This window comes from Aspergillus brasiliensis (assembly GCF_001889945.1).
Source record: "Aspergillus brasiliensis CBS 101740 unplaced genomic scaffold ASPBRscaffold_3, whole genome shotgun sequence".
Classification (NCBI taxonomy): Eukaryota; Fungi; Ascomycota; class Eurotiomycetes; order Eurotiales; family Aspergillaceae; genus Aspergillus; species Aspergillus brasiliensis.
Window position 1 is genome coordinate 2,028,206 of NW_027137444.1, and position 25,874 is coordinate 2,054,079.

The 25,874-nt window shown below is 53.0% G+C and overlaps 10 protein-coding genes across 10 annotated transcripts; 2 read left to right on the top strand and 8 right to left on the bottom strand.

The window, feature by feature from the left end:
- Window positions 1-14: 14 nt before the first annotated feature.
- ASPBRDRAFT_52834 (argininosuccinate lyase ARG4) lies at window positions 15-1,530 on the bottom strand (the record flags this gene model as incomplete). The annotated part of the gene is made up of 3 exons (XM_067626956.1): window positions 15-523; window positions 574-1,404; window positions 1,476-1,530. 3 exons carry the CDS (start codon window positions 1,528-1,530, stop codon window positions 15-17), a joined length of 1,395 nt encoding a protein of 464 aa, XP_067482088.1.
- Window positions 1,531-1,928: 398 nt separating this feature from the next.
- On the bottom strand, window positions 1,929-5,599 carry ireA (bifunctional endoribonuclease/protein kinase IRE1). Its single transcript, XM_067624268.1, has 2 exons — window positions 2,446-5,599; window positions 1,929-2,396 (listed from the first exon to the last, which is right to left on the bottom strand). Exons 1-2 carry the CDS (start codon window positions 5,430-5,432, stop codon window positions 1,940-1,942), a joined length of 3,444 nt encoding a protein of 1,147 aa, XP_067482089.1. The 5' UTR covers window positions 5,433-5,599; the 3' UTR covers window positions 1,929-1,939.
- Window positions 5,600-5,762: 163 nt separating this feature from the next.
- Window positions 5,763-6,306, bottom strand: ASPBRDRAFT_40059 (uncharacterized protein). The gene has a single exon (XM_067624269.1). The coding sequence runs from the start codon at window positions 6,176-6,178 to the stop codon at window positions 5,861-5,863; it is 318 nt and encodes a 105-aa protein (XP_067482090.1). The 5' UTR covers window positions 6,179-6,306; the 3' UTR covers window positions 5,763-5,860.
- A 636-nt stretch (window positions 6,307-6,942) lies between these two features.
- Window positions 6,943-8,566, top strand: ASPBRDRAFT_40060 (branched-chain amino acid aminotransferase). The gene is made up of 2 exons (XM_067624270.1): window positions 6,943-7,235; window positions 7,310-8,566. Exons 1-2 carry the CDS (start codon window positions 7,166-7,168, stop codon window positions 8,434-8,436), a joined length of 1,197 nt encoding a protein of 398 aa, XP_067482091.1. The 5' UTR covers window positions 6,943-7,165; the 3' UTR covers window positions 8,437-8,566.
- Window positions 8,567-8,701: 135 nt separating this feature from the next.
- Window positions 8,702-11,666, bottom strand: ASPBRDRAFT_193532 (uncharacterized protein; the record flags this gene model as incomplete). Its single annotated transcript, XM_067620635.1, has 2 exons — window positions 8,702-11,324; window positions 11,416-11,666. The coding sequence occupies 2 exons, from the start codon at window positions 11,664-11,666 to the stop codon at window positions 8,702-8,704; spliced, it is 2,874 nt and encodes a 957-aa protein (XP_067482092.1).
- An 882-nt stretch (window positions 11,667-12,548) lies between these two features.
- On the bottom strand, window positions 12,549-14,062 carry ASPBRDRAFT_52838 (glycoside hydrolase family 76 protein; the record flags this gene model as incomplete). The annotated part of the gene is made up of 3 exons (XM_067626957.1): window positions 12,549-13,145; window positions 13,197-13,891; window positions 13,966-14,062. The coding sequence occupies 3 exons, from the start codon at window positions 14,060-14,062 to the stop codon at window positions 12,549-12,551; spliced, it is 1,389 nt and encodes a 462-aa protein (XP_067482093.1).
- Window positions 14,063-15,729: 1,667 nt separating this feature from the next.
- ASPBRDRAFT_172219 (chaperonin-containing T-complex subunit CCT2) lies at window positions 15,730-17,865 on the bottom strand. Its single transcript, XM_067619726.1, has 4 exons — window positions 17,731-17,865; window positions 17,506-17,663; window positions 16,056-17,430; window positions 15,730-15,990 (listed from the first exon to the last, which is right to left on the bottom strand). The coding sequence occupies exons 1-4, from the start codon at window positions 17,731-17,733 to the stop codon at window positions 15,931-15,933; spliced, it is 1,596 nt and encodes a 531-aa protein (XP_067482094.1). The 5' UTR covers window positions 17,734-17,865; the 3' UTR covers window positions 15,730-15,930.
- A 128-nt stretch (window positions 17,866-17,993) lies between these two features.
- Window positions 17,994-20,023, top strand: ASPBRDRAFT_119557 (WD40 repeat domain-containing peptidylprolyl isomerase; the record flags this gene model as incomplete). Its single annotated transcript, XM_067617265.1, has 3 exons — window positions 17,994-18,069; window positions 18,154-18,531; window positions 18,588-20,023. 3 exons carry the CDS (start codon window positions 17,994-17,996, stop codon window positions 20,021-20,023), a joined length of 1,890 nt encoding a protein of 629 aa, XP_067482095.1.
- A 1,113-nt stretch (window positions 20,024-21,136) lies between these two features.
- On the bottom strand, window positions 21,137-22,023 carry ASPBRDRAFT_193536 (uncharacterized protein; the record flags this gene model as incomplete). Its single annotated transcript, XM_067620636.1, has 2 exons — window positions 21,137-21,521; window positions 21,581-22,023. The coding sequence occupies 2 exons, from the start codon at window positions 22,021-22,023 to the stop codon at window positions 21,137-21,139; spliced, it is 828 nt and encodes a 275-aa protein (XP_067482096.1).
- Window positions 22,024-23,729: 1,706 nt separating this feature from the next.
- ASPBRDRAFT_40067 (uncharacterized protein) lies at window positions 23,730-24,810 on the bottom strand. The gene is made up of 2 exons (XM_067624271.1): window positions 24,623-24,810; window positions 23,730-24,561 (listed from the first exon to the last, which is right to left on the bottom strand). The coding sequence occupies exons 1-2, from the start codon at window positions 24,741-24,743 to the stop codon at window positions 23,852-23,854; spliced, it is 831 nt and encodes a 276-aa protein (XP_067482097.1). The 5' UTR covers window positions 24,744-24,810; the 3' UTR covers window positions 23,730-23,851.
- Window positions 24,811-25,874: the final 1,064 nt, after the last annotated feature.

The window sequence follows — 25,874 nt, forward strand, 5'->3', positions numbered from 1 at the left end:
AAAACCCAAAACGCCTACAACAATGCGCGAAGAACACCGGTCTGTTCCAACACAGCCCGGCGGCTGGTGCCACCAACCGCATCCTTCAGTTCAACAGCACGCTCGTAGTCCAAGCACGCCTGCACGCCCGCATCGAAACGGGCATCCACGGTCTGCAGCTGCTCCAGGGACAACGTGTCCATGGGCACGCTGTGCTTCTCGGCCAGTGCCACGACACGGCCCGAGATGTGGTGGCCCTCACGGAAAGGCACGCCCTTGCGGACAAGGTAATCGGCGATCTCGGTGGCCAGCATCTCCGGCGCCAGCGCGGCGGTCATCTTCTCCGGGATAACAGTGAGGGTGGAGAGAACACCGGTGGCGATCTGGATGCTGTCTCCGACAGTCTTGATGTGATCAAGCAGGGGCTCAACACTCTCCTGAAGATCCTTGTTGTATGTAGTAGGGAGACCCTTGATGGTGCACATCAGACCGGCCATCTGGCCAAAGGCACGACCGGCCTTTCCACGCAGAAGCTCCAGGCTGTCTATGAGAAGTCAGTATAACTCGCGTGCTAGATATATGAGAGGCACTGACCTGCGTTCTTCTTCTGAGGCATCAACGACGAACCGGTCGAGTAAGCATCGGACAACCGGACAAAGCCAAACTCCAAGCTGCTGTAGATGATCAGATCCTCCGCCCAGCGGGAGATCTTGAGCATGAAGGAGCTGCCCCATTGCATGGTCTCCATAGCGAAATCACGGTCGGCCACAGCGTTCATCGAGTTGTAGAGCAGACCCTCAAAGCCGAGCTCCTTGGCCATGGCCTCACGGTCAATCTGGAAGGGGTTTCCGGCAAGGGCACCAGTACCCAAGGGACTGCGGTTGACGCGCTTGATGACCTCCCGCAGACGCTGGAGTTCGCTGGCAAAGGCGGTCGCATGCGACAGGAGCCAGTGGCTCCAGCGGACCGGCTGGGCCTTCTGCAGGTGGGTGTAACCCGGCATGATGTAGTCGATTTCAGACTCCGCACGGGCAATGGAGACCTTGACGAGATCGCACAGGAAGCTTTCCAGCTTGCGCAGCTCATCCCGCAGCCACAAGCGCATGTCCGTGGCAATCTGCTCGTTCCGGGACCGGCCGGTGTGCAGCTTGCCTCCAATCTCCTTGCCAATGATCTCAGAGAGACGGCGCTCGTTGGCTGTGTGGATGTCCTCGTCGTTCTCCTTGGCGACGAAGGTGTTGGTGCTCCATTCCTCGGCGATCTGCTTGAAGCCACGCTCGATCTCAGCGAACTCGTGTGCGGTCAGGATGCCGTTCTTGTGGTTGGCCCGGGCGAAGGCAATGGAACCAGCAATGTCCTGCTTCCAGAAGATGCGGTCGTAGGGCAGGGACATGTTGTACTGCACCATCAGGGGGTCGAGGCCCTCTGCCGGAAGTGAACATTAGCCACATCCCACGTCCCAATTGGAGGCATTGAGCGGCATTCAGAGTACTTACGGGTAAAGCGACCTCCCCAGAGCATGTTCTCAGCGACAGCCTTGTTACCGCTCATCTTGAATGTGTGTATAGTGAAGAATGGATGGATGGAAGAAGGGAAGAAAGAATTGACGGTGTTGATAAAGAAAGCGATGGGGAACTGGCTGGCTGAATTAGGCAAGTCTGAATCACACCTGACGATGACTGTGACTGACCCGCCAGCGACATCGGGGACGCTAAGCTGCTTCCAGATAACGCGCACAAGCCAATCAGCACTTTCCATGACTCATCGCTGAGGGCTTCCCCAGTCACTAGACTCCAGGCACGTGATACCCCGCCCACACAGAATGATTACTGACTACTGAGTATGCAACATATACAAATGTCCATTAATTAAGATTTAAGACTTTATAGTTCATGTTATTATGACATACGTCTCTAGATATGCATATATGCAAGTAAATGGCTTCTACGTCGGCAACCGCCTAGTCGATCGCTGTGAAGTAGCGCTTGAACCGGTCGGACCGAGTCAAACGCAACTCCACAATGACCCAGTGGCAGCTCATTAGGAGACTGGGGAATCGCACCGTCCAAAAATTAAGATACCCCTCGGGCAACCCGCCAATGTGTGCCTTGAGATGCTCCGGCATGTCGTTGTAATGATTGCGCTTGTTCCGGAGGGCTCGCAGCAAATCTAGCATCTTCGATCCCGTGTATTTACGCTGCTTTCCGAGATTGTCCTTGAAGTCCCGTGGCAGTAGTCGCAGGAAATCCATGTCCGGGCCCATCACCCGTGGAGCGACCGACTCAAGACACAAAAGGGCGTCCGACGGAGGATCTCGCGGTTCAAATTCAAAGTGATCCGAGACATCGCAGAGGAAGCTAAGCCGGTCAGATGGAGGCCAAAAGAACGGATGCGTCAACACGGCGCTCGCATCGGGGCTAGAAGAGTTAGTGCGGATTTTTGTAGGTATAAGGGTATATCGCTTACCGTCGTCGAGGATCAAGCGACAACATAGACTGGATCAGATCTTCAGCCTCGTAGGCATAGTCGCCCAGACGCTGCAGCTCATCGAGATTGTAGTTGCCCTTGACAATATTGGCCTCGCGCATAAACTTGCCGTTTTTGTCAAAAGGATGACAGCCCCGCGTCAGAACATAGTAAAAGACGCAGCCCAAAGAGAAGATATCGATGGCTCGAGTGGCCCGCCGGTTGGTTTGAGGGTCCACCACAGCAGGCTCAGATGATTCGGTGTGTTGGGACTCGCTACCCTGCATAGCCGGGCTCATGTCGTCGTCTACCAGCAACTCAGGGGCTCGCCAGCCCGAGGTACCTGCGGCATGTGCCGTAGTCGCGCGGAAGGAGCTCTGATTGTCTTCGAGCTTTTTACACAAACCGAAATCCGAGATCAACAAGCGGAGGGAGCGAGAACCCGTACGCCCGCGAGGCATAGCCACCAGGATGTTTTGTGGCTTCAAATCACGGTGTACAATCTTGAGAGAATGGAGATAGCGAACACCCGCCACAATCTGGCGCAAAACGTCGGGCATATCCAAGCCGCCCTGGACTAACTGCGGGAAATCCGATGGACGTTCAACCACATCCTGCAAAGAGGCCGGGCACAGCTCCAAAGCAATGTAGAGGAAACCGGCAGCCTGCTCGCGGCAGTAGTACCGGATCACATTGCCATGGTCATCACTTTCTTGCAACAGGCCCACTTCATGGGAAGCGATATCATAGAATTCGACTAACATGCGCTTGACAGCCACGTCGCGTCCATCGAACGAGCCTCGATACACCACGGTCCCGTGACTTCCGTGTCCCAAAACCACGTCAGTGTTTACTCTAAGACGACCGATCTGAAGAACGCCGTCCATTTCCATGACCTCTTGAGACACCGTCCGGGTCAGCTGTACATCGGGTTCCAAGCGAGACTGAGGCTGAAGCTTATTCACTTCGTCAACAACACGATCGGCCGGGTCCCTCGATTCACTGTCGCTATTGGGCTTCTTGCCCCGCCTATGATTCTTGCCACCACGACGACCTCGGCGAGCCTTTTTCTTAGGCTTTTCGCCGTCTTGAAGGTTTAGCTCGTCCACATCATCATCGACATCTGGACCCTGAGATGGTTCCCGGATGCGTACGCGCGGAGTTGACTCGGGCGCAAGAGAGTTTTGAGATTTCTTGGGTTTTGGCGTCGCATCACCACCCTGCGGTTGCTCTTCCGAAACATTCATGTCGACAGTCAAGTTCGCCATGCGGTTGGTGCTAGCGTCGCGTTTCATATGAGGCGACTGCACGATAGGGGTCGGCGGGGTAGACATGGGCGGCTGTCCGTACGAGGCCATGATATTCTTCAGATCTAACTTCTGTTTGGCCAGTTCCTGAATGTGATGGGAATTGAACCAGATAAAGGTGCCCAAGAACAGAAGCAAGAGCGTCACAAAAATATCAATTGCATTGTCCCAGCCCTTCCGTATGATGGTGCTGTGGCGTAGGGCTGGAGGCAGTGCCAACTCCGACGAGCTATAGATCAACTCCCGAGGCGTGTCATTGGACATATCGGCTGACGAGGGGCCGGAAATGCTGGGAATGTGACGGCGAACAACGCGTGGGCCGTTCAAAGAATGAACTCCTGCGAGTGCATCTTGTTGCTGCCCGGGGGTCAAACTTGTCAGGGGTTGACCATGGCGGAGGTAGTCTTTTTCGTAGCACTGGGCCATCTTGGCTCTCCCTGTGACAAGCGGGTAGGTCGCCTCCGACATGGCATACCAGCCACCACCCTCCGTATAATCAATGAACACTCGCTCGTCACGGTCGTCAAGCGTACCGTAGTCGGGATCAGGAGGCTGCAGAGGCTGCGAGAGTAGAATAAGTGGGGTAGGGTCATTGGACGAGTCGGCGCTGACCGGACGAGCAACATCAAAGACGCGGACCACCGGACTCGAGAATCGTTGGGTGTATCGTGGCCGGTCCATCCGGGAGTGATCAAAGCCCAGGACCACACCGTCATGCATGCTGTAAATATGGCTTTGATCCATCGTGCGAATGTACTGGCTTTGGAGGTCCATGTCCCGGTTGTTGGCCGTCCACTCTGAGTACTTGAGAGTGCAGATCGGATCACCGGTTTCGGTGTTCTGAATGGCTACCGTGTATTCGACACGACCAAGGACCAGAGTACCCGAAGGAGATTCACATTCTTCCATATCCACATCCAGACCATCGACCTTTCGACATTCCTGACCCGACGAGATGGGACCTCTGGAGCTGAAGACCCGTAGAATGTTTCCAGTGCGAGCATCGATGGTATAAAGGGTCGTTTCCTTCCGTGCCGTATACGTAACAGCCGGGTCGGTCCCCGAGTATGGCGTTTCGTCCACGAGTTCCTTCACGGTCAGCCCTAACTTCTGGAGGCCAGCCTCCGGCCCCGAGCTGTAGATGTAGAGGCTCCCACCCTGACTCGGCTCGACGATCCAGATAAAATCGTCCTCGGGCTGTGCACGGTCGAAGCTGGAGCGGTTAGCTCGGTGGTAGAGGCTTTCGACCATCGGGCTGCTCGGGACCTCGAGGGCCCAACGAGCGGCACCGGTCTTGCGGTCGCGTGCGTGAATGGAACCGTCGACGGTCGCCAGCAGGACAAAGTCCTCAACCTCCCAGTCCTGCAGGGACCGCGCGTGAAGCTGCGGAGCCAGGCCAGCGGAAGAACTGCTGGCCTGGGCAGGAGGGGCTCGAACGGCGCGGCCAGAGCCGGCCAGAGCCAGGGTTGCTAGGGCGCTCGCATCGTTGGATTTCACGTCGAAAGAGGGAGGGGTATCGACGCCGGAGGTGAGACCGGTCGGTCGGAGGGGGACGGAAACGGTCGAGGAAAGCTCATGGTGCGGTTCATGCCACTGCTGCGGAGCAACAAGAACGGGGAGGAGGAGGAGTGCGACACTGGCAGGAAGGGTCGACCGGGCGCCAGGCAGCCGCCACCGCATGCTGAGGGACTCCAATACAGTGGGCCAGACGGAGAGAGAAACTGGAGAGTGAGGGATCCGATGGCACGGGGCGTGTCATCAGTTGAGAAATCCGCGTTGGGAGGAACAAAAGGAGAGGGAAGAAGAATAATCGAGAGTAAAATGACAATTGACAGGCAGCATTGAAGGGGATGAATAGGATGGAATAGAATGGATGAATTGGATTGGGGGCATCGAGGGGAGGCTGTGCGCACGTGATGTGTGCTGACGCGTTTGCGACATTTGCATCGGGACGGGGATGGATTCCCGACACGGCTAGCTCGATCCAGGTAAGACAGGGGCATCCTCCCTGGACAGTGGACATACGGAGTACTCCGTCGACGAATCTCAAAGAAACAACTTCATTCGAACAATACAAAATTTAATACGGAGTACTCGTGGTATGATGCCTAATACTCTACTTCATACATCCTTCTGCTGATCTCTGTCTCTTCTCTGGTAGTCGTAGCGATCTCTGTCCTTCCCGCCCTGTCCGTCACGGCAGATATCCACTTTAGCCGCCCCATACGGAGTACTTCTCCTGTGCGGGCCGAGATGGACCCAAAATTAGCCAGTTCACACATCACCCTGCAGCAGCAGAAATCTGACTTGTGACTGCTTTGCAGACTCGCAGGACATCCAGCAGACACTTTGCTATAAAGGAATGCCAGCAATACTCCATAGACTGCGTTAGGGGGAAGGAATAAAAGCAGGAGTAACTGTTTCATTATCTCAAGGACTACTTATTATCAAGGGCGTTATCAAGGGTGCTAACTACTGTGACTAAAAGGTCTCACCACACCGACGAACGATGGTGTTATCGCCACGGCCAGACTCCAAGTCCAGCCACCGCCCATATTAACCCACTAGTTTATTGTGCCATGCAAGGCTCTTTCACTAGAATAAGTACTTAGGGTTGATCATCACACAAACGAAAGGGCTATATCTCGCGTAAGACAGATGCACGGACGAGGGTTGAGGGCAAACCCTGTCATAGCAGTAAGCAGTAAGCAGACTTCGTTACTGCTTCTGATTGGCATGAGACGGACCAGTGGATTATAATGAGAGTTTCCCAGTTAAGGAGTTGAAGACAAGAGACTGGTGAGCAGAGCGGGATGGAAGACGGGCTTTTCAACATTTCCAGCCAAGCTGCACATTTACACAGTACTAGTACACTGTCTTACTAACATAGCATAACTAATAAATTTTCCTAAGCCAACAGAGTGAACAGACCAAGTTACACAACTGACAGCTGATCTACGGAGTAGAATTGCTGATCCCGTAATCCAAAAGAGAACGCTGCTAATGGATAATACCCACCCAACTAGTTACTAGAGTCTAGAATACTAAGTTTGCGGGGATAAAAGCCGAAATGCGGAGAGATGCACCGCACTGCGACCCATGGATTGAATTACCTTGACTGCTGCACCCAGCCGAGGAACCAACATTCCTCATGATGTGGGATGATGTAGTGAATGCAGTCAGTGGTAGTGAGGGTGGTGGTGCATTAGGGACGGATGCAGACGCTCCAATAGAGTCGATTCCGGCATTCCACATGCCACTGCACATAGTAGTACTATGCTTGCTGCTTGCTGCTTGCTACCTTGCTTTGTAGTATATCTATACTGACAGTACTCTATCTATCTCTTCTTCAACTTTATCTACTTTACATCTCTATTTCTCTTATCTACTCATCTCCTTTATACAGATACAAAATGACCTCCTTCCCCCCACCCCCGACCCCCTCCATCGACTGGACCAACATCGGCTTCAAAGTACGCGATGGTATGCCCCCATTTCCCCTCTCTATCTCACCATCTCACCAATTCACCCAACTAACAATATCACGATAATACTAGTAAACTACCACATCGAATCAACCTACACCCCCCAAACCCACACCTGGAGCGCCCCCCAACTAATCAAATCCCCTTACCTCTCGATCCACGGGCTCTCCCCAGCCCTAAACTACGGCCAACAAGCCTACGAAGGCCTCAAAGCCTTCCGCCATGCTACCACCAAGGATAATACCTCCAAAATAACCATCTTCCGCCCCGCCCGCAACGCCGCCCGTCTCGCTCACTCCTCAACCATCCTCTCCATCCCCCCAATCCCCGAATCACTCTTCCTCGACGCAGTCAACCTCGCCGTCGCCGCCAATGCCGAATACGTACCCCCTCACACCACCAACACCACCACCTCCGGAGGAGGAACTTCAGGAGGAACATCAGCCCTCTACATCCGCCCCTTAGTATTCGGCTCATCACCCCAAATCTCCCTCACCCCGCCAGAAACATTCACCTTCGCCATCTTCGTCACGCCCACAGGTCTCTACCACGGTATATCCGCCGTGGACGCCCTCATCCTCGAAGACTACGATCGCACAGCCCCCAAGGGAACAGGGAGTGCCAAAGCAGGGGGGAATTATGCGCCGGTTCAACGACATAGTATGGCGGCGTATAAGGAAGGGTTTGGGATAACGTTGCATTTGGATAGTAAGACGAGGTCGGAGGTGGATGAGTTTTCGACCAGTGCGTTTATCGGAGTCAAGTATAATGATAATCATGGTGGTGGAAAAGTGACTTTGGTCCAGCCGGATAGTGTCAATGTGATTGACTCGGTGACTGCGGCGTCGGTATTGGAGATCGGGGAGAAGATGCTGGGGTATACCGTGGAGAAGAGGACGGTCAAGTATGAGGAGATACGCGAGTTTGATGAGGTCATTGCGGCGGGGACGGCGGCGGCGTTGGTGCCCGTGAGGAGTATTACGATGAAGAGTAAAGGGGAGAAATGGGAGTTTGAGTGTGGTGGTGAGAAAGGGGAAGGGGGACCGGTGTGTAGGAAGTTGTTGGAGGTGTTGCAGGGGATTCAGACAGGGGAGGTCGAGGATGTGTTTGGATGGAATTGGGTGGTTAGGGAGGTGGAAGGGATGATGGGGGATGGAAATGAGGGTGAAGGGGAGGAGATTGCAGTTAATGTGCCTTGATCTTGTGTTTGATAGTTACTACTTGGTTATTGGGATAGGGATAAAAGTAATACTGACTCGTTCATATTCAGCTAAGCAATACATACATACAATGCACGCCAGATTCTGGGTACACACGTCCAGATCAGTCACAATAAGTATTCATCGCTATATCAGTTAGAAAGCCGAAATGCCAACGCAGTGCGCGCTTGACAAATATGATGATACAACCACCCGGAATAATCGTAAAATGTTAATGTAAATTTGAATTTGGAGAAAGTTATGTTTAATCACTGTCGCTGTCGCTGCTGCTGCTACTCTCGCTCTCGCTCTCGCTGTCATCGGTGGACGGCGGCGAGTACACGCTTCGCTTCTGCGGCTGCGAGTTCGCCGCGCGTTTCGGCTGCGTCTTCGCTTCGAGCTCCTTCTTCTGATTCTGGATCAGCGACTTCAGTGTCGTGCGGGTCGACCGCGTGGCGCTTGAAGGGCGTGCCCACGTCTGCGACGGAGCTGGTTGCGAGGCTGACACCTGGGTGGCTGCTGCGGTGGTGGCTTTCACTGGCGAAGACGCTGTTTGCCGGGCCGCAGGCTTCTTTTCTTCCTCTTCCTCTGATTCCGACTCCGATTCGGTCTCCGATTCCTCGGACTCTTCTGAATCGGACGACAGCTCGATTGGTGCCTGCGGGGACGACTTGGGAGCCTTCTCAGGTGATTTCACTGTACTTTGATGGACGGGGGTCCCGTTGGGCTTGGACGAGCCGGCTCTGTGAACGGTTCGGCCCACGGGCGGCAGGTCCAGGTTGTCTGAAGCGAGAGAGCTCTGGGGCTCGTTGGCGACAACCTTCGGGGAAGCGTTCGGCTTACTAGCTGATCTAGTCCGCATTTGCATCGGAGAGGTCTTCTGAGGCTGAGTACGACTTTCGGAAGCCGGTGATTTTGTGCCATTTGCAGCTTTCGTGTCATGCGGTGTCGGTAATTTGGCAGCATCAGCGGGCTGAGAACGAGGCGTGGTAGACTGCTGTTTCTTCTGCGGCGTGGCAGAAGCTGGCTTGGACTTCTGGGTAGCCTCAAGCTTCTCGACCTCTTTCTGAAGTGACTCGAGCTTACGTTGAGCTACCATTTTCGTCTTTTGGTGCTTTCCAGCCTCTTTGAGAGCCGTCCATGCGTCCAAAAGTTCTTGTAGTTTACGGATATAGGGAGCGCTGGCTTTCTGCTCGCGTGCGGTCTGCAGCTTAGCCTGCAGCTCCTCCTCGTATCGCTTATCCTGCTCGATCTTCCGGTTTGCCTCTTTCATGAGCTGGTCCAGCCGCTCTTGGGACACGGAAGCAGGGAAAACCATAGAGCTTGGGTCAGATGTTCTCCTGTCGGCATCTGAACCCTTGGCTCGAACTTTCGGGGTACTCTGAGGGTTCGACTTTGGCACTGGCTGAGACCCGGCAAACACAACCTCGTCCTCTTCGGCGAACGATACTGATCGGCGTTCGGATGGTCGTTCAGCTGGGGAACTCTTGCGCAAGGCCGAGTGTAAGTTCTTAACTTTATCGAGTGAGGATTGGGGCTTCGATGGCGTGGAGTACTGGGCGAGCGATACTGAGCCACGGCGGATGGTAGGGGCGCTACTGGGGATCTCCGGGGTGCCATTAGGGGCCAAAAAGTTGGGTTGGGCGGGGATGGCCGAGTCCTGGGTCAAATAGCGTGTAAGTCGTCTGTTAGGAGGGCTTCTTGTGATTCCCAAGCCTAGGCCATGCTTTGGGGGCTCGGATGGGGCATGCATTAAGAAGCTCCGGCGGGGGCTAAATCCGACTGATGGGGTTCGTGCGCGCTTGCTTGGAGTTAACGGACTCACCTCAACTGTCACCATGTGGTGTTCAACGCCCTTGGGGGTATCCTTTGTGCTTCTTGGCTCAGAAAGGCGGGGCTCTTTGCTCGGTTCGAAGCTGTCCTGGCTCAACTTTCTCTTGCGCGAGTTGCTGTTAACCGACTGTGGCTGTTCCTGCGTACTAGATTCCACCGTATCATGCATTTCGACATCGCCGTTCTGAAGCTCCTCCTGAGCAGACTGGGGAGCCACGTTCTCGTCATTTTCGTCTCCTGTCTCGTCCTCGCTTCCGTCCTCACTCTCGCTCTCGCTCTCACTCTCACTCTCACTTCCACTGTCAGCATTAATGGCCGGAGCTGGCGGCTGGGGTTCAGGCACTTGTCGACGTTGAAGTGGCTTTCGGGTACTCAGCGGTGACAGAGATCCATCGATACTTTCCACTTCGTGCGAGCCGTTAGCTTTCGGTTCTGCTGCCTCCTTCACCTGTTGTCTTGCGGAACCTTGCGAGGAGCTGTGTCTAGACGCAGCGCGCTCTTCAGGCGTCGGGGTATGCGATGGGGAATCCCCTAATTCCTGGCTTTGCATGCGCTTATGCAAAGGTGTAGCCGCAATACTGCTGCCAATCTGATTCTGAGAATCCTCTTCATGCAGTACTGGCTTCTTACCCCAAGCAGCAGGCGAGCCTGGAACCTCATCCTTTTCCACAGACGAAACGGGAATTTCAGACCGACGCTTCTCATAGGGACTCCACGCAGACGATCGTGCACTTGCAGAACCAGCGATCGAATACTCATTATTCTCTTCTTCATGAATGGTTGGAATCTGATCCATCGCCTTCTTGACAGCTTCCTTCTTGACCTGGATCTGGCGCTCGAAGCTCTCCGCCGCCGCATCCCAGTCCTGAGTGACGGAGGGGAACCGCACAGGGGCATATTGACCAGGCTTCTGTATCACACGGACGGTACCCCGCTGGTCGGATAGATCGTGACGTGCTCTGCCGTTATCGACGAACACATCCGCGACGGTCATATCGGCATCGAGGTCATCGGACTCATTCGCGTCGTCGAGGAGTTTCTTAATGTCCAGAGGTCTAACATGACGCGATGTTAGCCAGTCCGTCCGTAGTATGCATGGCTCAACCCGAGCACAACAGTAGACAAGCAGAAGAGTAATGCACTTACTCCGCATTAGGTCTCAACTTCCTCCACTTGTCCTGGATCATACCGGCCAGCCCACCCAGCGTGATATCTTCGGGTTTCTCAAGCACCAGCAGAAAGGTCGCGGGTTTGCTCCCGCTCGAGCCATTAGCACTGCGGCTGGCGTCATCGCGATCGCGATCGCGATCACCCAGGATGGAGCGGAAAGAAAAAGACGGCGTAGGCGCAACCTGCTCGCGCGGGTAGACCTTGACTCGGAGACGTAGGAAGACCATATCGGCGTGAGGAACGGGACGCGCGCAATCGGTGTGTGTCAGACGGTTGAAGTAGCAGCAGCAGAGAAAGCTGCAATGAGCATTATCCGTGCAGCAAGGAGAGGATGATGTAGTGATCCGTTATGTGATAAATCGTACTTGATCGGCGGGATGGATGGGGAAGGGAAATGATGCTGTAGGAGGGAGGTCTGGAGGTGAGAAGATGGAATTGAATGGCGGGACGGTAAGTGTCAGCTGGTAACACCAACCTTGGACCATGGGCCAGGGGTTTGACAGGTGTTTTGTGGTCCCCTTCCTGCTGCTGGCCAGAAGAAGTGAATCTATCGCTCTATCTGATGAATATTGTCGCCTCGACACCGCCCTATTGGCCCGCCGGCCGTGGAGCCTGCAGCGCGTCCGACCGCCTGCCACATTAGGGCGGCGTGGCTGGTCCTAACCGGATTGGGTAATGCTATAGTTACAGGCTATAGAGAGCGAATAGACGAGTCAATTTGGGAGTCGCGTTGTTTCTATTACGGTGGAAATTGATATCCCTCGGGGCGGGGATCTGGCCTCATTTAAGAAGCACAGCCAAAGCTGCAAGCTAGTCTGTTATTGAATAGCAAGTAAACCAAGGTCCATAAGAACAAAATCCGGGTCTTCCGGCTGTGGAGCTCGACTCGCTCCAAACACCACAACTCCCAATATCCCTGCATCCAAGTAACTCCAAAACAGTGACACTAAATTGAAATCCGATCCCACAGGGCTGGCAACAGGCCAAGTCCAGCAATGATCCAAGTCAGCAAATCGCAGAGGAAAGAGCAACAGCTATAGAGCCGTCTCTGCCTCAATGAACCAGTTCTTATGTACATAGTGAAATGGCAAGTGGAATCTCAAACGCGCTCAGCCTCCATAGACCAGCCAGGTAATGGCACTAGCCCAGCCGCCGACAAAAAGGACGGTAAGAATAGAGGCACCTGCACGATCTCCCGTTGTGATGTCGGGCAGCTTATCGGGCGAACTACTTGGAGCGGTTCCCGCATTAGGGTTGCTTTGGCTAGTGCCGCCAGTGTTCGATGTCAACGGACCCTGGGATTGGCCGCCTTGGCTTTGCCGATGCGTGATCATATTTGACGAGAAGACACTCAGGGCACTCATATCGGTCTCGAGCGACGTCTCGCCATCCCACTGTGGTTGGTACCACCGCCGCCCGCACTGAGTGCCGGAGTCGCCTCCCGAGCATTGCTTCGCCGCTGCCAGGGCGGATTGCTGGATTTTCGGGATGATCTGATCGGTAGTGTAGGGCGCAATGGTTGTAGTGAAAGTAAGCCAGGAGGATAAGAAACCCTTGAAGCAGTCCTGATTCCGATCGCACATCATGTTGGACTCGCAGGAGATCTCCGACATAACGTTGTTGCCGTATTCCTTGGGGAAGAACCTTGAGAAGGTACTTGCCAGCAGACCGTCGAGACCCTTCTTCCATTTGTCGGCACCATTGGTCTAGATGTCCATTAGCATGGATCAAAGCAGATTGGAAGCAAAGGCACTGACTAGATTGTACATGTATGCAGCTCCGCTGAGGTAGGTTCCATAATTATACGTCCACTGTATATCACCATGATCCTGGCAATTTGCCTCTGTGGTGGTCGTGTCGGCAATGTACCATTCCGCCGTCTGCAACAGCGGTGTCGTCGCACTCCAGTCCCAGATCTTTTCCGCCCAGTCGGTGTACGTATGGTTGTTGGTGTAGCGCCCCAGACGAGCAGCCAATTGAAACAGACCTCCGTTCGAGATGGCGTTTTTGGTAGTATAGCCAGCCTGGTAGGGCCAAATCTGCCAACGCAGTCCACCCTGGCAGCTGGACGTATCCCATCGGGGGACCTGAGTGTTGAAGACACCTTGGGCGAGCGATAACCATGATGGCTGACCGTCTTGTTCGGGGTAGTTTAGTTCTGCAGCCGTCATGGCGGCTAGGCCCCAAAAGACTTGGTCGTCATTACCCAGATAGTTACTATCGTTGGCAGGGAAGTAGTCGTTGTCGCCCTTCTGCCAAAGCATACCCTGGGTGGTGACCTCATTGTAAGAGGAGTCGCCAGTCCAGTACCAATACTGAATCAATGTCATGAACATAGCACCACCTTCCCACCAGGTATCGGGCAGCTTTCCTGGCGTTTGCCCCGATTCGTTGCCATGGTAGTAACTCATCATGTTGTAGGCCGTGGTTCTGGCGGCATTTTTGATAGATTCTGTATTTGCGCGATGATGAGTTTCTTTCTGCACCTGCATGCGCCATCATACTGACGCGAGTCAGAACACTTACGTTCATCGTTAATGTCCAGCTGCAGAGCAGTCGCTGTCCTCTGATAAAAGACAAAGATGGTCAGGAAGACCGCCCATATCGAGCCGGGCACAACCATCGTCAATAGACGCAAAAGCGAAACCTCAAGTGAAGGACAAAGAAGACCGCAGCATCCACAGGCGTGTGAAAAAAACGGGTGAAAAGTTCCGTTGACGAAGACGGACCGTGATGGGCGGAATGCGGAAGGGAGGGGGAGGGAGAGGAATGAGGGGATCAAGCACGTCCAGCCTTGCAACTGGGGATGTAAACGAGCGCAAAGACCTTAGCGAGCACTGAGAGAGCCTGAGAGATCTTGACCGGTCCAATCACAATAGACAACATGACATGCGACAGAAGGAGAACGAGTGAAAGAGCTAGCAGCCGAGGTGTGGCTGGATATGGTACAGGACCAGCTTGTAGTGAGACTGCAGTGACGGCATCATGTCACTGGGGTGGTGGTACCAGAGTGGAGGGTGGTAATAAAGTCTACGAAAGGTAGCAGTGGATCGCAACCCCTTCCGCGATGAGCCACGGGGTCGCATTGACGGTGCCAAGGGCAGGACGAAGGATGATGATGGACGATGAACAGGGCGTGTCCCCCTCCCAAGGCATTTCCACCGTTTCCAGGTTCCAAGTTCAGGGACGCGATGAACTGCACTAAGCTTAGTCCGGCGCCTGTCTGCTGGACCCTGGGAACTGGAGTCCACTAACTTTCGGGCTTTAGCTTCAGGGTCCAGCAGTGCTTGTGGTGCTTGTGGTGCCTTGGGGGGACCGCCGAACGCGCAATGGCTTGCCGCTGAAGCTTTTGACTGGCCCGTCCTTGCGGGGGCTGCTCCATCGATCGCCTCGCGGGATACTCAGTAGACTAACTAGCGCTAACAGAAATATCATTGCAGTCATGTAGGAAATTCTATCGATTTATGGACAGGACGGTATTTAAACAATAGAAAAGATGATATTGTTGGCATCTATATCTCCCAGTAATCCATGGGACCGACCACTACTCACCACTACTACTATGGATATGCATATTCGGAGGATTACCGCCAAATCTGCCCCCCACAACATTTAACGCTCACTAAATATAGGAAATCGCCCGTGTCAGTCTTGGCTGCTGGGATGATCGGCCAGGAAATTTTTGGTGCGCACAAGCACTTGCAAATTTCGATCCTCGACCGCATATCTTCCTTGGCGCAGACGCTGGATTAACACAGCCATCATTCTCTTAGTTATTAGTTGACTAGTATCTAATACAATGGCCGGCTGCAACTGCAATTCTCCCACACCCTGTACGTCGGGGGAAGTTTACAATGTACTACTTTCTCTCTTAGTTTGGTAGACTAGTAGTAGTATCTACTAACCAATACTTATTGGCAACTAAGGGTGCCGTCATATTCAAATATTGTTTCTGCCTACTGCCAGTCGAGGGAGTATTTTGTCACCGTGTTTGAAAGAGGAACTGGGATAAACATGGGTTCGTCATACTGGGGGCATATGTTGTAGCACGTCAAATGATGGCAGGTTGGCGGCAGGAACACTCCCTCGACCCACATCGTACCAGCTCTAAACTCCCGTGTCTGAGATGATCAGAGCGCTGCAATTACTACACAGCGTAGGTTTAAGGACACTCTTACGCAGCCCCAATCGAAAGGAAGCCGATCATACAATATCATGACGGGAAGGCAGCCAGAGGCAGCACGGGAGCCGTCGCCTACACGAAAAGAAAGGGAAAGAAAAGAAAGATAAGCATGTTCCAAAATCATTCGTCAGATGCTTTTCTCATCGAAAGGTCTATAGCACGGTAATTACGCTCCCTTATAAAGCAAACAATGGGCATGCCATCCACCTCTTTAAGTGATTTCTGGCGGGTCCGAATCAAGTTCACATTATTTTCCACGCTCACATAAGATTGGATATTGGATATTTACTTGACATCTCCCTCGTCCCTTACATACGCTCACGTCTACGGGGCGCAGCCCGGATGATGTTGTCGACACGCAGAAGAAGCTGGGAGGTCGTTAGTCTCAGTATAATGGAACTTGGCTAGATAATTTCGGGGGAAGCCATCTTACCTCTGCAGCTTCCGATGCGGAGGAAACTACCGCCTTCTTCAGCTTGTAGCTCTCCACAACACCCAACTCGCGCATGTCAGCAATGCCACCGCCCGGGGTGAGCAGATCCAGTCCAGAGCTGGTCATGCCGTTGTTGATTGCCTGTCGTAGCCGCGTCACCAGGTCGCTAGAGTCGAGACCAGCGTTGTCCGCCAGGATGGTAGGGAGCTGCTTAAGAGCGTACGCAAACGCGTCCACGGCCATCTGCTTCTTGCCGGTCGTGTTCTGGGCGGCCTGCTCAACGGCCTTGGACATCACCATCTCGGCACAGCCACCACCAAGGGTCACACGGGGGTCCTTGACCGTCTGAGAGAGCACGGCCAGAGCGTCGTGGAGAGAGCGCTCGGCTTCATCGAGCAGCTGCTCCGTGGCACCACGGAGCACGATGGTGCATGCCTGACCGGCAGCCACGCCCGAGAATTTGATGAGCGTATCCTCGCCAATGATGACCTCTTCGATAACGTCGCACTGACCCAGCTTGACCTGTTCGGGGTGGTCGAATGTCGAGGCGATCTCACCGCCAGTGACCAGGGCCAGGCGCTCGACACCATCGAAGTCGGCGTGCTCAATGGACATAATACCAGCCTCCGTGAACAGCTGTTCGGGCCAGTTGTAGATAAGTTGACGGTTGACGAAGCAGTTGATGCCATGAGCCTTGATCCGTTCAACCTTGGCCTTCATCTTCTCGCGCTCCGCCTTCTCGAGATCCGCCAGCTTGCCTGTCGACTCGACCTTCACCCGTGCACCAAAGATCTTCACCTTGTCTGTGTCCATGGCCGTGTTGGCGACCAGAATCTTGGCGTTCTCCAAGCGCTTGGGCTGGTTCACACCGATCTTCTTGTCGAGGATGAAACCCTCGTCGAGGTAGGAGTCGCTAAGTTTGCCACCGGCCTTCTTGATGATCTGGATGTGGCTCAGGTCTGTCGAGCCACGGAGACGGAGGACGGCGTCACAGGCGAGGGCAGCGAACTGATCACGGTCCTGGGCCAGGACCTTCGAACTGAGGGTGGTACGAGCGATGGCATGAAGGTCTTTGCGGAACGACTCCATATCGGCACTGCGGTCGACAGCCGTCTTCTCCAAAGCCTCCAGAGCTGCCTTGCTAGCTATCCGGTATCCCTCGATGATGGTCTGGGGATGGATCTTGCGGTTCACGAGCTTCTCAGCCTCCCGCAGCAACTCCGCAGCCAACACGGTCACGGAGGTGGTGCCGTCACCGACTTCGTCATCCTGCACCTTCGAGATGTTGACCAGAACCTTGGCCGCAGCGTTATCGAGAGCAATCGACTTAAGAATCGTAGCACCGTCATTCGTAACGAGGATATCTCCGGTCGACCTATAGCAGCCGTAACGTCAGTGTGGTGCTCGAGGGGGGGCAACCCCGCTTAGTTTGACGGGTTATCCCACATACGCTGACTGGAGGATCTTGTCCATTCCCTTGGGACCGAGAGTGCTCTTCACCAGATCTCCGACGGCAATGGCACCGACGAAGGCGGACAAACGAGCATTCTCACCCTTCTCTTCGATGACATCGTCCGCAAAGATCTGCGTGGGATTGGCGAAGGACGCCTTGAGGGGCGGTCAGTAGTTAGATAAAAGCGACGTAACCGGGGAAGGTGCATCATAAACAACATACCATAGTGACTAAATGTGGTTGAAAGGATGGGCTACCGTCGGGGGGAAAGACTGGCAGCTCAGGGGGATGCTTCTCCTGGACGGTGAGGACTCAGAGGACGGCGAGGCCAACCAATGCGGGACAACCAGAAAAGTTCGCGATGTGGCCCGAGCTCCGCCGGCGGTGGCAGACCGCCCGGCCTTCTCCTCCATCGCTTCTCGACCAGCGCTGCTGTCTTGCTCACCCTTTGTTAGCTGGAGAATTACTCTTGATTTCCTCCTAAAATGCCTGCAGAAGAAGAACAGAAGCTGGCGACGAATAAGCGCCCCCATTCCGCCGTGGATGGTAGCGACGAGAATGGTACGTCCACGACTATCCGGACAGCTCCTGCGACTGCCATGGAGACAGGATAGCAGTCGAATAGCTACTGACCAGCTTCTCTAGGAGACGATTCATCTTCCGACGATGACTTTGGTCCGGCCCTCCCTTCCGCTGATGCACCGAAAAAGAAGCGCCGCAAGCTGCCTTTCGAAAAGGTCTACGTAAACGCCCTGCCCGCATCGCCGCGGTACTCCAAGTCTCTCATGCACAAGGACCAATTGTCCTTCGTCACCGTGACTCCGCATACCGATTTCCTCATAACCTCATCTATTGATGGCTTTGTCAAGTTTTGGAAGAAGATGGCAGTCGGTGTCGAGTTCGTGAAAGAGTTTCGCGCCCACACCTCCGAGATCAAGAGCGTCAGCGTCAGCGCCGATGGAAGAAGCTTTGCGACGACCGGAGCAGACAAGACGGTCAAAATCTTCGATGTTATCACTTTTGGTAGGCACATAGGCTATTTAGTGTCGCATAAATTGAGTGCACTAACGCTATCGCAGATCTTCTTGCCATGCTCACCCTCGAATACACTCCGCGCTGTGTATGCTGGGTCCATCGTCGGGGCGCCTCATTACCCTTGCTGGCCGTAACAGATGAAGACAGCAGTATGATACAGGTCTTTGATGGTCGTGGTGAAAACCAGACCCCTCTGCACACCGTCAAGTCGATCCACCGCAGCCCCGTGGCTGCCATTGCCTTCAACGACGCCTACGATTGTGTCATCTCCGCCGACGACTCCGGTATGATTGAGTACTGGCGAGCGGGCGACGGCTCCTTCGAGAAGCCCGACAATGTCTTTGAGCTCAAGTCCTCTACCAACCTCTTCGAGTTCCGAAAGGCCAAGTCAGTCCCAGCGTCGCTGTGCATCTCCCCGTCCGGTCAACAATTCGCCGCCGTCTCCTTCCCGGACCGTCAAGTCCGCGTTTTCGACTTCGCCACGGGCAAGCTCTACCGCAAGTACGACGAATCGCTGGCCACGATCACTGCAATGCAGCAAGCCGGCACGGCCATCTATCAGCTCGACGAGCTCGAATTCGGCCGCCGGCTTGCTGTAGAACGGGAACTCGAAAACCCCATCACCAAGCCCAAGATCAACGTCCTCTTCGACGAGTCCGGCCACTTCATCCTCTACGGCTCCCTCTATGGCATCAAATGCATCAACACGTACACCAACCGCGTCGTCCGCGTGTACGCCAAAGAGGAGCCCTTCCGTTCGCTCAACCTCGCCATGTACCAAGGCCAACCGCAAAAGAAGGGCGTCGTGACCGTGTCCATGGCCGCCAGTGCCAACCCACTCCTCCAAGAAGCGGAAGAACGCGATCCGATTCTCGTCAGCACAGGCTTCGCCAAGGTCCGCTTCTACCTCTTCACAAACGACACCGAAATCTCCAAATCAAACCGTGACATCCAAAACGAACGGCCGCGCGAAGCCGCCTCCGGACGTGAAGCCGCCGCTCCGAAGGCCGCCGAGCTGGGCACCTCCGCCATCCTACACACCACCATGGGCGACATCCACCTCCGCCTCTACCCCTCTGCTGCTCCTAAGGCCGTCGAGAACTTTACCACCCATGCTCGCAACGGCTACTACAACAACACCATCTTCCACCGTGTCATCCGCAAATTCATGATCCAGGGCGGTGATCCGCTGGGAGACGGCACAGGCGGTGAATCGATCTGGGGCGGCGAGTTCGAGGATGAATTCTCCAGTCTGAAACACGACAAACCGTATACCTTGTCCATGGCTAACGCGGGTCCCAATACGAATGGAAGTCAGTTCTTCATCACTACGGAGAAGACGCCGTGGTTGGATGGGAAACATACGGTGTTTGGCCGTGCGGTACAGGGTTTGGATGTCGTACATAAGATTGAGAACACGAAGACGTTCAAGGAGAAACCGGAGCAGGATATTAAGATCGTGAGTATCACGGTTACATAGAGGCTGTTTCTTCGTTGCGTGATTTGTGTTTAATGATCTTTGGCTTCGGGTTCAGCGATACTGTGTTTCTATTCAACGTCTTCTATATACTACTACCCCTGTAAATTAACATTCAGCATTTGTCAAGTCAATCCTACTGAAGTATGATGTGACAACCATTGAGCTGGTTTGCTGTATCACTTTACAATCAGCTGTGAAGAATACCCCATCACATTGTATGTCACAGCTAGTTTGATCCACCAAGTAGGATGTTAATCTCTGGTATCATTCAAACGCATTGATAACAATGTAGATAAATCTAGCCTTATACAAATTCCTACCGTTCTGTTCTTTCATTCACTCCATCCTTGATCTCAATGACTGTAGATATATCAATTGGCACTTGTTTCATTTCTCATATTTGAGCAGACCAGACATGAAACCTGTGGTCTATGCATCTTACGACTACGTTGACTATTATATGAATATTGAGCAATATTGTACTTAACACACTAAGCTAAATGTGTCTGTAACTAAGCATAGATTCCTAGGAGGCTCAGTACAACAGTGTGATACTGTATCACTGCTTATATTCAATGTTCTGCCGCTTTCTTTTTCTCTTTTTCCCTTAGTAGGTGTCCTCGAATAAGAGTAATTTAGAATCTTCATAATAATCAGTTGTATGTATATACGATCCGGTCATGCTCCGAGTGAAGGAGGATAAGAATCGATGTATCAAAGAAAGCGAGCGACGGGACTATATTCGATGACATGAGTCAAAGGTAACCACAGCCAAACAGCAACCTGAACCATATTTATGCACAATCATTCGGAGCAGGCGGGGCAGAGAGTCAAAAGAAGAAGATAAAAGTGTAGGGGTGGGACGATATAAAATCGGACTGAAACTGGACACGAGCTTCCCAGTTGAACCCCACAAACACGTGAACGCCAGGTATATGCAAGTTTGTTTCGCGAGATGCGCAGATTGATTTCCCGACTGGCTTTACCCACGTCATGTCGGTACTAACGATGTGAACGGCGCATTTCTCCCGCTCTCAAAGTAGGAAAAGATTGACACCTGAAGATACAAAAAGCAAACAACAGAAAGACAGAAACCGTAATCATGCACGGAGATCACCGAACTTCGCGGATTTCAATATCGCCCTCCGGAACCGGCTGGGCCTTTTGTAGACGCGACGAACTTCGAGCGGGTCGGGTCGTCGGAGCGGTGATATTGGTGCGCGAACTGCTGGCAATCGACTCGGTGTTTATCGTGGGATCGAATCGACCGGGCCTAAACGAGCCCTGCGGGGGAGGTCCTGGTTGTGGTGAGGGACTGGTGTCCTGCTGACGGGCTGCCAACAGTGCGCTATCAGTTCCTGCGGTTCCGGTAGCGTGGTAGAGGCCAGGGTATTTCCGGTCGTGGCGACGCTTGAGCCAGACGCCCACGACGGTGATGACGGAAAACGCGACCACCAGCACAATAACCATAATCACCCACTGGTAGTGTGATTTCCACCTAGGTACGTCAACAATCTGCGCCGGTCCAGGTAGTCACTGGGGCGGGGGGCTACCTACCAGGTCTGGGAGCGCGAATCTCTTGCGAAAATGGAAGTCGTAGTGTCTCTGGCGGCGAGGGTGTCCTCGGACGAGCAAAATTCGTCATACCATGTCCGGATCAACGCACGATCCGAATCACTGGGACAGCTTTCTGTGCAGACCCCGGTCGGGTAATGGATCTGATCGAGCAGAGCGGACTCGCAGAAGCACGAGACATAGGTCGCATGATCGGTCTGGGCGGCGACGGGCGGCACACAGTCATTCTGGGCCTCCTTTAAGACCGGGCAGGTCAGGGCACATGAGGGGAAGTCGGACGAGGCGGCAGATGGCAAAAGGGTGACAGTATGAGCGCGAACGACGGCCGACAGAGCGATGGATATCAAGGAGAGATAGAGGAGCATGGACGAAGAGGTCGAACTGGCCGCATGGCTGGGGGTCAAGGCCCGGGGCCAACGTGCCATGACGAGGTATCTTGCGGCTGAAAAGAGGGCGGTGGGGACCGTCGAGGGGGAGGAGAATCGCTCACTGGGAGGTGCCCACCATGATATGATAACGGTGATCTAGTCCAAGGCGACTGAGTGGTGGCGGGGAGAGTGAAAGAATATAATGGTGGTGATGGCGGAGGTAGCGAGGGTGGGCAGTGGGAGCGGTGGTAGTGGGAGGCCGAGTCGAACGAATGACGGGGATTAGATGGACCGGGTGAGATGGGGGTCAGAGAGGCGACCGGACTCCTCGACGACAGCGGGAATAGGCGAGGGAGCGAAAAGACCAGACAGGATAAGGAAACGATTCAAAGGAGGGAAGGAAGAGGAGAAGGAAGATTGAGGGAGGATTGATTGCCTGGCCGGTTGCGGCCGGAGGAGACAGAGGAGACACGGGGCGGATGATGCTTACTGCCTTGGTATTAGTCCCACTGCGTAGCGCCGAAAATTCATTTGCGCCCGAAGTCCAGGTTTGCGTAAGAATGGGGTCCTTTACGAAGTCCTGCTGGATGCTCTTTTCCTGCTCCAGTTTAGTTGCCGGTTATTTTAATCTCTGGCCGCGCAGTCTGGACCCTGAACGCCTCTTGGGCGGATTTTCGCCCCATCGAATCTCTTTCTTTCCTTCTTTTCTGCCGCCTCTCTGGACTCTTGACTCTTGACTCTCTCAGATCTTCATCATCTCCATCCTCCTCAAATCTCACACCCTGCAACTGGGATCCACTTGTCCCCATCTCCCTAACCGTACCTCGTTACACTTCCATCTTCTAGGTATCCGCGGACCCTTTCAGTCTCCTCCAAGGCTCTAACCCTCGCCGCATGCGTCGTCCCGAATCCGTGGCTGTTGCCCTGTCAAACTGACCTGTGGGTATCTTCTGCAGCACACTATTCCCAATAATCTGGGGCGCCTGGTTCCAAGCCCCACAATGCAACGGTGCCGTGATACCTTCACATCCAGGGATATTGCGAGGGTGTTATTTGGTGGAAAAGTGTCTCAGAGGTATCGACTTCACCTTTTCGGATGGCTGAATTCCCTCTGAAATCGCACCAATCTATACATCATGTTGCTCACCACTCACCAATCAATATATGAAATCTACATCAACACTAAGTTTACATTGTTGATATCGTTTGACACATTCCTCTGGATTTGAGTTTAAAGGCCGTGGATCCACGGATCGCTTTGGAGGTCGGATGGAACCGATCTCCTTCATCCCCGGGCTGATCGGTCATTCCAGGGGCAGGGAGGAATGTGTCCATGACGCCACCAGGACCTGTCTGAGTGTGGCTCATCCGGTGCAGGTAGGGTGTAGAAGTACCTTTCTTAGCGATAACACCACAGCATGCTCTGAAGCAGCTGGACGAGCTCATCTCAGTGACCGCTCCAGCGGTGAGCTACACAGATTACTTTGAGCAGAAGCCCCGCGGCCTTTTTAACTAGCTAGAACAATATTCACTAATGCGGCAATGATAAGCAAGGGCGATACCTCCTGATCGATCTGCGACCTATAAAAAGATCAATATACGGTCGGAAAGCCATGACAGATCCCTTGCTCGATCAAGGCATGCTTTTTCTGGAAAAGGTGCCTAGGAAGCATTCATGACTAAGGAGTACTCTTATGACCTACTAGCGACCTCATACGCAACCGTAGGCTACAGAGCATGCGCATAACATTATCTACAATGAAACGAAATTTGCGACTGCAGTACAGTGATATATTGACTAATGCCTCATCTCTTTGACCTTTTCCTTACTGTATGGCATATAGATTGCAATGCATAGGTACATACACGAATCAGCACGAATACCTCAACGCAAATAATCAGATACAGGAAAGAGAAAATCCCCGGTAGCTTGCGACCGGATTATCAAAGCAGAGATGCCAATCCCTTTCTCCCGCAGATATCGATCATCAATCTCCGATGTTGCAGCCCGAATGCGAAGAACCCCGGAGAAATCTAGGGAACCCGGCGCTCTGAGCTCGAACTCCGCCTGGGTAGTGGACAGGCGTGGGGATGCGCCCACTATGCACGTATACAGGGCCACATAGGATTGCAGCCTATCTTTAGGCACGAGTATCTCGATGCCCGCTATGCCAGTCGCGCCTGACGGGTGCTCCACGACAGAAGACTGATCATACGGGACGCGAAGAACCCTGTCCGTGACATCATGACAGAAGAAGGGTGCATCTGTGCGGCCTCGCGGATGAAGATCTGGCGTAGTTGATTCCGCATCGGAATAAAGCGCCTTTAGTAGTTTCCAACGAATATCGACCCCACTGGGCGTCTGGCGCCCTCCATCGATCGGCTGCGAGTACGTCACCCCCAAGCTGTCATCAGGGATGGCATCCAGCGCTTTGACTATACGATCATGGTTATCTTCGGCCGAGATGGGCGTCAACGAAGTAAGCGCAAAATCGCCCGGTCGGTCTCGCCAATCTTCTGGTTTGTTGATCCAGTTTAGAAGCTCCAGATAAGTTCCGTCGGGGAAGATGATTAGTTTGTTGCGACTCAGACCACCTGCCGGGTGTTGAGCATGTGCAAGAGATCTTATCCGATAACGAGACAATGGAATTCTTACCCGCATGAGTCCCGCCCTCAATGATGGTAAAGTGATCAGTCAGCCATTTAGACGGTGACTCGAACTCTTCCTTATTGAATTGAAGAAGCAAGTGGTCAAGATAGACCTTTTGTGAGGACATGACGGCAAGAATTGCTTAATATTGGAATGTTCGACCTGATTAACAACGATGATTGATTTCCAGGAATCCCAGGAATGATGGATAGAGATGATCGACGGCGGTGGCATGCGGGGTTCTTGCGCACGCCATGATCCCTGCACATGTTGCATCAATAGATCAATGACCTTTGATCTATCTAGTAAATTGGAGCATTAGAATACTCCCACAATCATAAGATCTGCATCTCAATTATACGGATCCTTGATTTTATATATCGTGATGGTGCTATTGCTCTCATCTGCAATGGTACGCTGGTTATAATCTATCCATTATAACAAGGACATTCGAGATGAAAAGCAATAAACAATAGTCGACTTGACTTCTTCGACGAGAAAACTCACAAGAAGAACATACTAGATCTCCAATTAGTGGTATCACTCCCACCAGCATTTGGGAATCACAGTAGTAGAAACCAAGGGCTGGCATAGTATATATACTATAAGAATCAAGTAGTACTAATTAGATGGCCCTGATTATATATACATGATTAGGAACACGAAGTTGACTGTGAACGCCTAATCAACCAGACTGCAGAAGACAACAACATCATATATCCATCCATGGACACAGAATAAGATACTAGAGTTAGAAAAAAAAGAAGAAAAAGCACTCTTATAATATCCATACGAACCGATTATCCTCCTCCAAAGTATGCATTGTATGCAAACAGGCAGATGAGCAACCATTTTCTGCCAACCCCATCAAAAGCGGTCAAAAAGTGTACAGTTTCCGGATCGACTTTTTGGGGACTGTACGTTCTTAAATCCGCTTAAATCCGGGGTTTTTCGAGCGAGGTTCGCTAGGTTCTGCCGCTTAAAGCGGTCAATAAAGCGGTCAGGAAGTGGATTTCTGCCACTGCTACTAGCCATGTCAATATCCATCTGTGTGTTATATTGAGCTATTGCAGCTGTCCCTATCATACTTTATATGCAAATGGCTATGTACAGAAGGAGTGTCGGGGTATACTATGGCGAATCGGTTACTCGATTGAAAGCAATCAGCTAATAAGCAAACTGAAGCTTTTGAACAACTACCAGAAGTTGAAAAGTACAGCTACTAGCTAATGCTTGAATAAACCTCCCTTCTTTATTT

What these genes read in the sequence shown, in the direction of transcription:
- ireA (XM_067624268.1), bottom strand. Translation starts at nt 5,432, where the DNA reads ATGCGGTGGCGGCTGCCTGGCGCCCGGTCGACCCTTCCTGCCAGTGTC. An exon ending in TCGCTTGATCCTCGACGACG is followed by an intron (nt 2,397 to 2,445) that starts GTAAGCGATATA and finishes TAACTCTTCTAG; the next exon opens with CCCCGATGCGAGCGCCGTGT.
- ASPBRDRAFT_40059 (XM_067624269.1), bottom strand. Translation starts at nt 6,178, where the DNA reads ATGAAACAGTTACTCCTGCTTTTATTCCTTCCCCCTAACGCAGTCTAT.
- ASPBRDRAFT_40060 (XM_067624270.1), top strand. Translation starts at nt 7,166, where the DNA reads ATGACCTCCTTCCCCCCACCCCCGACCCCCTCCATCGACTGGACCAAC. An exon ending in CGGCTTCAAAGTACGCGATG is followed by an intron (nt 7,236 to 7,309) that starts GTATGCCCCCAT and finishes CGATAATACTAG; the next exon opens with TAAACTACCACATCGAATCA.
- ASPBRDRAFT_172219 (XM_067619726.1), bottom strand. An exon ending in GACAAGATCCTCCAGTCAGC is followed by an intron (nt 17,431 to 17,505) that starts GTATGTGGGATA and finishes CGGCTGCTATAG; the next exon opens with GTCGACCGGAGATATCCTCG. An exon ending in CCGCATCGGAAGCTGCAGAG is followed by an intron (nt 15,991 to 16,055) that starts GTAAGATGGCTT and finishes ACGACCTCCCAG; the next exon opens with CTTCTTCTGCGTGTCGACAA.
- ASPBRDRAFT_40067 (XM_067624271.1), bottom strand. Translation starts at nt 24,743, where the DNA reads ATGTCCTCACAAAAGGTCTATCTTGACCACTTGCTTCTTCAATTCAAT. An exon ending in TGAGGGCGGGACTCATGCGG is followed by an intron (nt 24,562 to 24,622) that starts GTAAGAATTCCA and finishes AACACCCGGCAG; the next exon opens with GTGGTCTGAGTCGCAACAAA.